The 12,555-nt window shown below is 25.2% G+C and overlaps 1 protein-coding gene across 1 annotated transcript; it reads right to left on the reverse strand.

Annotated features, from left to right (window-relative positions):
• LOC131599606 (uncharacterized) lies at positions 1-6,341 on the reverse strand. The gene is made up of 6 exons (XM_058871899.1): positions 6,309-6,341; positions 5,305-5,845; positions 4,298-4,777; positions 2,476-2,634; positions 1,963-2,384; positions 1-853 (listed from the first exon to the last, which is right to left on the reverse strand). The coding sequence occupies exons 2-6, from the start codon at positions 5,822-5,824 to the stop codon at positions 227-229; spliced, it is 2,208 nt and encodes a 735-aa protein (XP_058727882.1). The 5' UTR covers positions 5,825-5,845; positions 6,309-6,341; the 3' UTR covers positions 1-226.
• Positions 6,342-12,555: the final 6,214 nt, after the last annotated feature.

The following is a 12,555-nucleotide window of genomic DNA, read 5'->3' on the forward strand; positions in this document are numbered from 1 at the left end:
GAGTAATGATGTTTGTTACTAATGATTTATAGACGGAGAGAGGGGAATACAAATCCAAGGTTACATAAGCCAAAATGTAGAATGAAAACACTCACCACCTCAACAAAATGAAAATCATTTAGATGCTTCAAATTTCAATTGACACCATCCAAAAAATAAGATTCTTGCATTTTTTGGTGTCACACTTGTCTTTTACCGTAAGCATTTTCCTTACAATAATGATCCTTTACTTCTTGAGTACATCAAGCATGTTTTTACCAGACATAGATATCTTCCTCCAATAGTAGCTTGGGTAAATAATATCTGAAAATAGTGAAAACTGCAAACATATGTACAAAAGTATCGGGATGGAAGAAAGTATTGCAATGGAACTAGGAACCCACTTTAAACCATGATAGTATATAATGAAGAAGGCACTGCTAAATGCTACCATCATGCTTGCGATAGAGATGAATAATGTGATCAATCCAAATATTAGCTTTAAAGGCAATGATTTATTAAAATCATACTCTCTATAGCGTGAGACAAGAATAGATAAGAAGATCAATATTGCCGTTGAAGATGAGATGAGTGCCAATGCATCTGATATTGCAAACACCAAAAATGATGTGTTAGATAAATAGTTTGGTTTTCCCGTGTCATCATTAGTTCCTCCTGGTAAACTAGTTGCAGCAGTGAAAACTCCAGTAGCAATGACAGTTGAAATTAGCGTACAAGACTCAGCAGTTTTTTTCATCCACTCCTCTCCACTTTCCCTTAGATTATTATGCTCCTTTGAAAATAGTTCTTGTGCAGTGAGGTCTTCTGAATTTCTCAACTTTATTTGTGCTGGCATCATTACCTGTTTTACTTTCTATCATATGACAATGTAGTAAATTAGATATGTAAAAATATGTTTGTGTTTAATTTATGTAGTAGAATAGGATATAATTTACATAAAACAGTAAATTTGGCTATAAAGAATAAAGATTCTTAAGCATTAACATTTTGTACTTTCATTTTTAGTTATCCTAAGAATCACAAACCCTTGTCCATCTAAACTATGTATATCTTAGTTAGATGTACTATATCATGTATAATTGATGATCCCTGTGTATTAAATGGCTAATCTTACATTGTTATAGTAGTTAGTTATATACAACTCTCAAAGTTGGAACAATGAGCTTCTACATGTCTTGGATTTCACCTATAATATAAATTTTTATTTATACATAGGACATGAATGTGAATACTGTCTTCTCACATCAAACTCAAATTTTTTCATTAATTTGTTTAGTTTAGGTGAAATCGACTTAATTGTACAAATTTACTTCATATTGAGCAATATTAAAGTTATTACATATAATACATATATATCAAATTAAAAACATCCACCTAATTATAAAAAAAATATTTAATCATTGTCATAAAGTGTTATAGTAATAAATTGGTATTAAGCCAAATTAATTATCCCACCAAAATATTTTAGGAAGCTAGAGTTTATTATTTTATAATTAAATAAAACAGTTAGGCTATGTTTGGGAGTTTGGAGGGGAGGGGAGGGGAAGGCTTCCGAAAACGAATTTTTTAAAAAATATAGAAAAATATTTGACATTTTTTGAAAAAATGATTTTGTTTAGAATGATAAAAGAGTCATTATCATTACAAAATTCTTAATTTTCAAAATAGTATAACAACCTAAAGGATATTTGGATGATTTATGTAAGCCCTCCAAAACCCTCCAAAACCCTCATTCAATACAATTTTTGAGTTCCCCCATTTTATGGGGTTTTTGGTGTTATGAATAAAACCAAACCCTCCAAAACCCTCCTACCCAAAATCCTTTTCTTATTTTCACTTAATTCTTCCTATTTTCCAAAACCCTTCCCTCCCTTCCCCTCCAAACTCCCAAACATAGCCTTAAAGTTCATAACCATCCAGTACTTTATGAAAATTAAAAGCAACAAGAAAAAGGAATTGTACCTCAAACCATAACAACTCGAGACGCATTTGAAAAGCTGCTCCAGAAACCCAGTCAAGTTGACCTTTTGGTGCTAATTTTGCAGCTAAGTGCAATATCGTGTTCCCATGTTTATCTTTATATTCCCCGATGGCACCTTTTATTTGTCCTATTTTATTTACAAGGTGGAAGAAACTGGTATGGCGATGCAAAACAGCAAAGTGTAATATAGTTCGATTTTCGCTATCCACATCCCATATCAAATTAGGATAACCACTAACAAGCTCTGATAACAACTCAAAATTTCCAACTTTTGCAGCATCAAATATTAGTTTAGAAGGTTCATTTCTTATTTTTTTTAACTCATCCTTCGAGTTTTTGTGTTTATCAAGAATAGTAGTCCAGAGAAATTTAACCAATTGGAAAACCACAGCTTTTCTCACGTCTGCAATAAAAAACTTTATTAATCGACATAAAATTCATTAAAGAATTGTAAAAAAATATTAATAAAATCAAATGGAATTGTATCTATTTACCAGGATTGATCATTCTGGAACTATCATCATGTTCTGGATCATGACAACAAGAATCCATGGATGTTTGATTTTGAGACAAGACATGCAGAGCTGTATTTTCTTCTGAATCGCGTGCAAAAGCTAGTGCATTCCTATCTTTTACCATTTTTAAGGCTAAGTCTTAAATTACGGAAAAAAATAATATTAGGATCAACGTTTTCATAATTGATAATTTAAAGACTAATATATTAAGTCAAATGCTTAAAAATCACGTCAAAACTATGATGACAGTTGACATCACCGTCTTTAAATAGTAGGATTTAAGAGTCATTCACATTCTTTCAATTGATCAATGTTGAAATGACAAAATCAATAGAACTCCTATAATTAAAAGTCTTAAAGCCCTATTATATTGAGCCTCAAATTTTTGAGATTTATATTGGGCCCTAAAATTTTAGGCCCTTTATATAATGCATTTTTTTTGCCCTATTGAAGGGGCCTTATTTTAATCCAAAAACTAATAGAAACTTCATTTCCTGTAGCATAATAGCACAAGACTCTATCTTTTTCCGTTCAGCAAAGCTTCCCCTGCACCGTGAAGCCACCTATTAATATTATTAATATTCCAGCCCAAGAGTTGGAGATTCATTCATAATCTCACATAATTAGAACATAAACACTCTTGTGATCATACACGCACGAAGTCTATCATACTCATGCATTTTTGTACATAAAATTTGATTATTAATATACTCAAGCTAACTTTATCCAAAACAAAACAAAATAATTGTGTAATCTTTATTTATATCAAAGAAAAACTAATTTTGAAGAAACATAAATCCAAATCCAAATCAATTAAAACAACACAACAATGTTAGCATTTAGCACCTACTGCCAACCTTGCTTACCAAGTTATTAAATTAGAGAATATTGAATACTAACAGGAGAGGGGTATGGTGGAACCTGCACATCAGCAGTACCTTTAAGCATATGTATCACAGGCTGGAATTTTTTAAATGAATTTTTAATTTATTTTTTGTTAAATTTTTTAAAAAAAACTAATTTAACAAGTTTTTTTTTTTGAAAATTTTAAACATATTTTTAAAATTTTTTATTTTAAGTTATTTATTTTTTTGATTTTATTCTATTTTTTAAAATTAAGTTTTTTATTTTATTTGGGGCCTTATAGCCCTTTTTCAAATTTTGGGGTCTTCTAATATTAGGCCCTATGTATTTGAGGGCTTACTATTTTAAAATTATTTTAGGCCCTCTCTTTATAGGGGCTTAGGGCCCAAATTAATTGGCCCCTTAAATTGACACCTCTAATCATAAGATGAGTTTAAGGCATTGATAATTGTTTGTTTACTGTTTTTGGATTTGGAGGTAGTTTTTGGAGGAAAAGGTATTGTAGGGTTGTTTCTATATCTCTTTACTTAAAATAAAATAAAAAAACTACATTATCATATAAAATCATATTTTTTTTAAAGTTTTTAAAAATATCAACACTTATAGACATAGTCTTCCATTATAAAACCCTTCAAAAATTCAACTCCCAAATAAAGATTAAATGTTGAACTCAATATTCCCTGCAATAAGTTATTCTTTACATTCACGTGATCAGAATATTGACGGTCAACCTATCAAGATCAAATAATTTGAAACCAAGTTTGTTTTTTACTAATAAATAAAAAATTACTAAATGCATTTTTTATCGTTTGATCTTAAACGAATGACTATTGATGTTCTGAGTGCGGTATTTATTGATAGCAGCTAATATCCAAATTTAAAAAAACTTGCCCATTTTGGAGAAAAATAATGAATTACAATTGTTAGTAGAACTTACCATAAATGCCAGCGTCTATACAAGTAAAGAATAATAAATTCCAATCTTCATCTTGAAAATAAGGTCTGGTGGATTCATATAGATGCCATGTCATTTTGCATCTTCCTAGCAGAGCAGCATTCTGAATAGGAGTATATCCATCTACATCTCTTATTGTTAGTAACTTGTCGTTTCTTCGCAGCATTAAGTCAACAATTTTTATGTTTCCAGCTGCAGCAGCAAAACAGAAAGCAGTATGGCCATTGTGATCTTTCAATTCTAAATCATCTCTATCCATCATTATTAATAGCTGCTTCACAAATTCAATTTGATTTGCAGCTGCTGCAATATGCAGTAGTCTAAACTTCGAAGTTGTTATGGGAGCATTTATCAACTTTTTTTCTTTTTCTATCATGCCCTTTGCTGCTTGCCAATTCCCTTCTAATGCAAGCTTCTCAATGGAAACACAAAGGTGGGAAAACCCTTTCTCAAGATCATCACCTAAAACAAAATTATACAAACAATTAAAAGATCTAAATAATATAGAAGTGGTGGATAAAAATTGAAAATACATATTTCCAATTTGTTATGCAATATTTCATATCAATATTACACTAGGGCTGAGATTTTTGCGAGACCAACAATGGCCATAGTAATCGCGCTCAGAACTTTGATCTCTACGCAGCTATAGAAATTAATACTTTTGAATTTGAGGTTGAAAAATATAAGGGCCGATACCTAAACAAGATCTCAAAATTTAAAAATTTAATATAAAATTGGTTTCTAATATATGTCATTTTAGTATCAATTTAAAAGTAAAATAAAAGAAAATTTATTGTTGAATATGTAGTTGATAATAATTGAAAATATTCCTTAATTCTATAAATAGAATTTCTCTTTCTGAATTTGTGTGCGTCATTTTGATAAGAACCTAATTTTTAACATTAGAACAAAATTATTAAATTGAGTGTTCAGTAATAACTGACATTATATATAAGTACCAAACATTTTGTGAGAGAGAACAATACTTGTTTCTTCCAAAATTACTGAGTTAGAAGTGTTGGGAGCTGCCTCTGCTTGGACGTGTACTCCTGATACTGCCTCTAAATAACTTTCATGAGCCCTCCTTTTCTTTATACGATTTGCCGCATGGATTAAGTACGCCGTGTGGCGAAATTTTGACATAAGGCTATCTGTTTTAGTTATGTTTTCAAACTTCTGCCACATTTCCTTTGCGGTATGGCAACTTGAAACTCTTTTAAGATCAACTGGATTTAAGGCACAACATAAAATATGTTTTGCTTTTGCTTCTTGTTCCATCATCTTCATGTCTTCATCATTGAACTCATCTTCAGATTTCTCAATTTCTTCACCGTTTATTGTTTTCTTCGGAACTTTTGGTCCATTCTTGATCACAAGCCAAAGTTTGTAGTCGACAGATTGTATGTATATCATCATACTCTTCTTCCATTCCGCACAATTTTTAGCATCGAAGCATGGTGGCTCTGAAACGGACCGTCTTTCAACGATGCTCATGGTCGTATCCATTTTTCTAGAAAATTGTATTATCTGCAATGATGTATGTTTTCTGTTAATCTATTCTATATACGAGATAAGTGATAACGACTTGAAAGTATAACATAAAAAGATTAAGCTCATGCTGAAAAATAAACTCAATTAATTAAAAATTCTTTATAAAATTCATATTAAATTTAATAAAGAAATAAAATATAGGTTCACCTTTCCTTAAAATAAAAAAATAAATGTGAATGAATTTAAAATTTACAATTTAACTTAAATTAATATAAGAAAAACGTCATGGATGTTAAATACTCCAAGCACAGAACACAAATATAACGAAAATTTATGTTCAGTCAGCGGCTAACATGTAGTTTTCACTACTAAGAAATATTATAAAAAATGAAATTAACAATTAATAAAGCAATGTATAAGAGAGAACACAGATTTTTAAAGTAATAAATATATGTATAATAGACTGATTTTTGTTGTAGTAATTTGTGGCACAACATACCAAAGATAGAGTGGAAAGTGGAAACTGGAGAGTGAAGGGGAGAGATAGAAATATGTGTTGTAGTGGTTGGAGTTATATACACACCACAAATCTCAAAGGTGAAGCAAGCATAGATAAAAAGGAGATTGTGATAAATGAAGCAAGGTATAATAGGACAACATCCCTTAAGCATAAAGAAATGAATGCCAGGAAAAATATCTTTTCAAAAGTAAATCTACAGTAAAAATAATTTCAGTTAATTTCAGTAAAAAAAATTCAAACTCAGCATCTTATAATTACTAAACTAAGCTCCTATTTTCTGAGCTAACACCACAAGCGTGTTTAATTAACTTTTTAATCAACATTAATACTTTATATCTTTAGAAGTTTTCATTGACCAAAACTAGTGTCTTACCCGTGCGTTCGCACGGGCGCGCGTCGTTTTCGCGCATTGTGATTGAGAAAAATAAAAGATATTAGTAAAAGTTTAAGTTTTGATTAAAATTAAAAAAATTATAAAAATAATAATATTTTATTTGACAAATTATAATGAAGGAAAATTTTAAAATCGCAAATTCACAAATTATAGTGAAGAAATATTCAATCAAATTATATAATTCAATTAGTGATAACTATTTAACAAGGCCGTCTCAATTTTTTGGAGGCTCTGTGTAGATTAGTCATGGTTCAACCATGACAAAATAATTAGAGGCTCTATTTACCCTCATTTTAACTGTGACAAAGATTTATGAGACCCTATTTAGTTACAATTTAATCGTAAAAAATTTGAGGCCCTGTGCGGTAGCTCGCCTTGCACGCCCTCAAAGACGGCCCTACTATTTAATATAATTGATTAAACTACAAACTATTAGTCCAATCTCAAACTATCAGCTAAGGAGAATCGATTATTTTTTGCTAGCTAAGGAGAAAATTAATTATTTTGGCTCAATTATAACTACAAACTATCAGCCCAATCTCAAACTATCAGCTCTCCCTTGTATGCCAGTGAGAAACCACTACAAACTCCATTTATAATAATGATTCATTCAAAATACATAATTAATAGAAAAATACTTTGACCAGTTACTTCATGTTCTCGTTAATATTCATTATTTTGATAAGTAACTTCGTATTCCCGTTAATTTTCAATATTTTGATCAGTAACTTCATGTTCTTGTTAATATTCATTATTTTGATCAGTAACTCCTTGTTCTCATTAATATTCATTATTTTGATCAATAAGTTTGTGTTCCCGTTAATATTCCAAATTCGTTTCCGTTAATATTCAAAAAATTTATCAGTAACTTAATGTTTCTGTTAATATTCAAAAATTTATCAGTAACTTCGTGTTCCTGTTAATATTCAATATTTTGTCAATAACTTCGAGTTCCTGCCAACATTTATTATTTTGATCAGTAACTTCGTGTTCCCGTTAATATTCAAAATTTGTTCCCGTTAATTTTTAAAATTTGGATCAGTAACTTAATGTTTTCGATAATATTCAAAATTTTGATCATTAACTTTGTGCCCCCGTTAATATTTAATATTTTAATCAATAACTTCGTGCTCCCGTTAATATTCAATATTTTGATCAGTAACTCCGTGTTCCCAGTAATATTCAATATTTTGATCAATAAACTTCATTTCCCGTTAATATTAAATAGTTTGACCAGTAACTTCATGTTCCCCTTAATATTTAATATTTTGATCAGTAACTTCGTGTTCTCGTTGATATTCAATATTTTATTCAGTAACTTCATGTTCCTGTTAAAATTTAATATTTTGATCAATAACTTCATGTTCCCGTTAATATTGAATATTTTGATAACTAATTTCTTGTTTCCGTTAATATTCCAAATTTGTTCCTGTTAATATTCAATAGTTTGATTAATAATGCCATGTTTCCGTTATTATTCAATATTTTTAGCAGTATCTTCATGTTCCCGTTAATATTTTATACTTTGCTCTGAAATTTAATACTCACGTTAATATTCAATATTTTGATTACTAACTTCATGTTCTCGTTAATATTCAATATTTTGATTAATAACTTCATGTTCCGGTTAATATTCCATATAGTTTGATCAATAACTTTGTTTTCCCGTTAATATTCAATAGTTTGATCAAAAATTTCGTGTTCTCGTAAATATTCAATATTTTGAGCAGTAATTTTATGCTCTCGTTAACATGTCATTTTTTTATCAGTAACTTCATGTTTCAGTTAATATTCAATACATTAATATTTTGACCGGTAATTTAATATTCCCTTTAATATTCAATATTTTGATTAATAACTTCATGTACCGAAAAAACTATTGATATTCAATATTTTGATGGATAACTACATGTTCCCATTAATATTCAATTTCTTTTACCAATAACTTCATGTTTTTATTAATATTCAATATTTTGATGCTATTTTTAAAACAAAAATAAATTAATTTTAACATTGTTTAAAAATATTTGATGATAATTAAAATATTTTATAATAACAAAAATCTTAAATTGACAAATTATAATGAAGAAATATTCTATCAAATTATATAATACAATTAATAATAAATATTTAATATAATTGATTAAACTCAATTTACAAATCAAATATATTATTCCATAGATAAAAATATTTGAATCAATAGTTAATTATTCCTATATATAAATGTTTTTGTTTTGGAATTATTTGTAAAACTATTTAAATGAATTGTAAACTTTTTCTCGTTATTATTCAACATTTAATTAAATATGTTAATATGAGTACCATATGCGCGTACCATATTTCGAACCCAGGTCACTAAGATTATATTTCTGCAAGCTTACCACCAAACCATGTTTGTCTTGTTGATTTTAATTGCCAAGTACTTCTTCTATACTAATTCAGTATACTAATTTTATTGCCATGCTTGTTTCAGTTAATTGCCAAGTATACTAATTCAGTAAACTACCTATATATGTTAATAAAACAAAAACGTTAATAAACTACCTATATATACCTATATATGTATAAAACGTGTTCAAAAAACCTGGGCAATAAAAATGTTAAAAATGTTTATTAAAATGTTATATTAAAAATGTTTATTAAAATGTTAAAAATGTTTATTATTAAAAAAATGTTTATTAAAATATTAAAATCATTATTTAAAATTAATAATATATAATGTTTATATAAAATAGCTGTACATATTAAATACATTTAAACATAATTATAAAAAAAGTTAATTAAAAACGTTAATTAAATATTTTATAAAAAAACGTTAATTAAAATACTTTTAAACATTAATAAATATATAGATTTAAAATATTTAAAATATATAGATTTAAAATATTTAAAAACGTTAATAAATATATAGATTTAAAATATTTTATTAAAAACGTTAATAAATATTTTATTAAAAACGTTAATAAATTTATTATAAATATTTAAAATATTTTATTAAAAACGTTAATAAATTTTTTAAATATTTCTGCTAAATATTTTTTAAAAATTTATAAATATTTCTGCTAAAAAAAATTTAAATATTTTTAATAAAAACGTAAATAAAAACGTTAATAAATATATATATATATATATATAGATTTAATTAAAAAAAATTTAAATTTTTAACATTTTATAAATTTTATAACATTTTATAAATTTTATAACATTTTATAAATTTTTAACATATTATAACATATTTAAAAAAACGTTTATTAAAATGTTAAAAATGTTTATTATTAAAAAAATGTTTATTAAAATATTAAAATCATTATTTAAAATTAATAATATATAATGTTTATATAAAATAGCTGTACATATTAAATACATTTAAACATAATTATAAAAAAAGTTAATTAAAAACGTTAATTAAATATTTTATAAAAAAACGTTAATTAAAATACTTTTAAACATTAATAAATATATAGATTTAAAATATTTAAAATATATAGATTTAAAATATTTAAAAACGTTAATAAATATATAGATTTAAAATATTTTATTAAAAACGTTAATAAATATTTTATTAAAAACGTTAATAAATTTATTATAAATATTTAAAATATTTTATTAAAAACGTTAATAAATTTTTTAAATATTTTTGCTAAATATTTTTTAAAAATTTATAAATATTTCTGCTAAAAAAAATTTAAATATTTTTAATAAAAACGTAAATAAAAACGTTAATAAATATATATATATATATATATATATATATATATATATATATATATATATATATATATAGATTTAATTAAAAAAAATTTAAATTTTTAACATTTTATAAATTTTATAACATTTTATAAATTTTATAACATTTTATAAATTTTTAACATATTTAAAAAGAGGTTTTAATTAACATTTATATATTAAAAAAAGTTAATTAAAAAAACGTAATTATTGAAAAAAGTTAATTAAAAAAACGTAATTATAAAAAAAAGTTAATTAAAAACGATAATTAAAAACGTTAATTAAATATTTTATAAAAAAAACATTAATTAAAATACATTTATATTTATATATGTACAGCTTTTTTAAATTATATATTATTGAAAAATAATAGAGTATTAATATATAGAACTGATTTGCAATTATAAACAACAAAACAAGCATGGTTTGGTGGTAAGCTTGCAGCAATGTATCATTAATGTCCTGGATTTATTTATTTTATAATATTTTCTCAAAATTATATTTTTTTAGGTAAATCATACAATATTGTAAAAGCAGTATAATTTTGTAAGATATAAAAGTACAATATTTTCTCAAATATAATAATTTAAAAATACATATCGTAAGTACTAAAAGAATAAGAAATCAAAATTTGCAATCACATGCATTAAATTATAAAATAAAAGTTGCAACATATTAATCAATGATTACTAAAGGTAATTATGATATTTAACTTTTTTATAGGGAAATGATTTATGTCTTTTCATTCTAAACTCTTTATTTACCTAAAAAAATGTACTGTTTTTTTCTTTATTCTTTGATTCTATTTTATTATACATCTCAAAATTATGTATATATTTTTAATTTGTAATATTTTATTATATTCTATCTTTAACTTTTTTGTTTTGTTCGACCTTACAATAATTAAATATCAATAATATTGTATAAAACTAACTTTATAAATTATATATATATATATATATATATATATATATATATATATATATAAACTTAATTTTTTAATTTGATCTAACTAAAATATTCTTTAGTTCTATGAATTAATATACAATATTATGTTATTTATATATTATAATATACTATTTTTTTCTTTATTCTTTGATTCTATTTTCTTATACATTTCAAAATTATGTATACATTTTTTATTTGTAATATTTTATTATATTATATCTTTATTTTTTGTTTTGTTCGACCTTACAATAAATAAATATCAATAATATTTTATATATATATTGATAACTTAATTTCTTAATTTGACCTAACTAAAATATTCGTTAGTTCTATGAATTAATCTAATCTAAAATATTATCTTATTTACATATTATAATATCTACAATTTCGATAATTACTAAGATTTAATATAAATATCACTCAAACATAAAATCAATCAATCAATCTATGAGATTTATTTATTAACATTTGCACTTAAAATATAAAAAATTAAAGTTCATTCTATGAGTTAATATAAGATATCATGTTATTTACATATTATAATATCTACAATTTCGACAAAACTTGCGCAAGCATAACCTAGTAATTTCAATCCATTGTATATTGACACCATCCAACTTGATTTCTACTTTTACTGCTCAAATTTTCGGGGCAGTCAAAGAAGAATATTTATTTCAAACGAATCATATAGACTATGTAGACTATGTTTGCTACTGTCTGCACCAAAAAAAAATCCAAAACACATGACTTAGGACAATATTTAAATTGTTACTAAAAGAATAGAAAATAGGGATTGGAAACATTTTAAAGTACAAAGTAATAAAATATAGAAATTGTCATTTAATGAAAGTTTGAAAATAATTTACATAAAAATGAAAATTGATTTGTACGGCTTAGTTGACACCTTAGAGACATTTTAAAGTACAAAGTAATAAAATATAGAAATTGTCATTTAATGAAAGTTTGAAAATAATTTACATAAAAATGAAAATTGATCATGATAGAGTTTTTTATTTTATTTTTGACACTGTCATGATAGAGTTGTTTATATATTTCTGTCATGATAAATCCCATTGCCTATAAAAAAAACCATTTCTATAAACTCCAAATTTTGCAATAGGCATGCTCGACATTTGGCATGAATTATTTTTTTTATAC

The sequence above is a fragment of the Vicia villosa genome, linkage group LG4, assembly GCF_029867415.1.
Source record: "Vicia villosa cultivar HV-30 ecotype Madison, WI linkage group LG4, Vvil1.0, whole genome shotgun sequence".
NCBI classification, from domain to species: Eukaryota; Viridiplantae; Streptophyta; class Magnoliopsida; order Fabales; family Fabaceae; genus Vicia; species Vicia villosa.

Coding starts and splice junctions, on each gene's coding strand:
- LOC131599606 (XM_058871899.1), bottom strand. CDS start 5,824: ATGGATACGACCATGAGCATCGTTGAAAGACGGTCCGTTTCAGAGCCA. Junction 4,778..5,304: donor AGTAATTTTGGAAGAAACAA/GTATTGTTCTCT, acceptor ATTTTGTTTTAG/GTGATGATCTTGAGAAAGGG. Junction 2,385..2,475: donor TTCCAGAATGATCAATCCTG/GTAAATAGATAC, acceptor TTTTTATTGCAG/ACGTGAGAAAAGCTGTGGTT.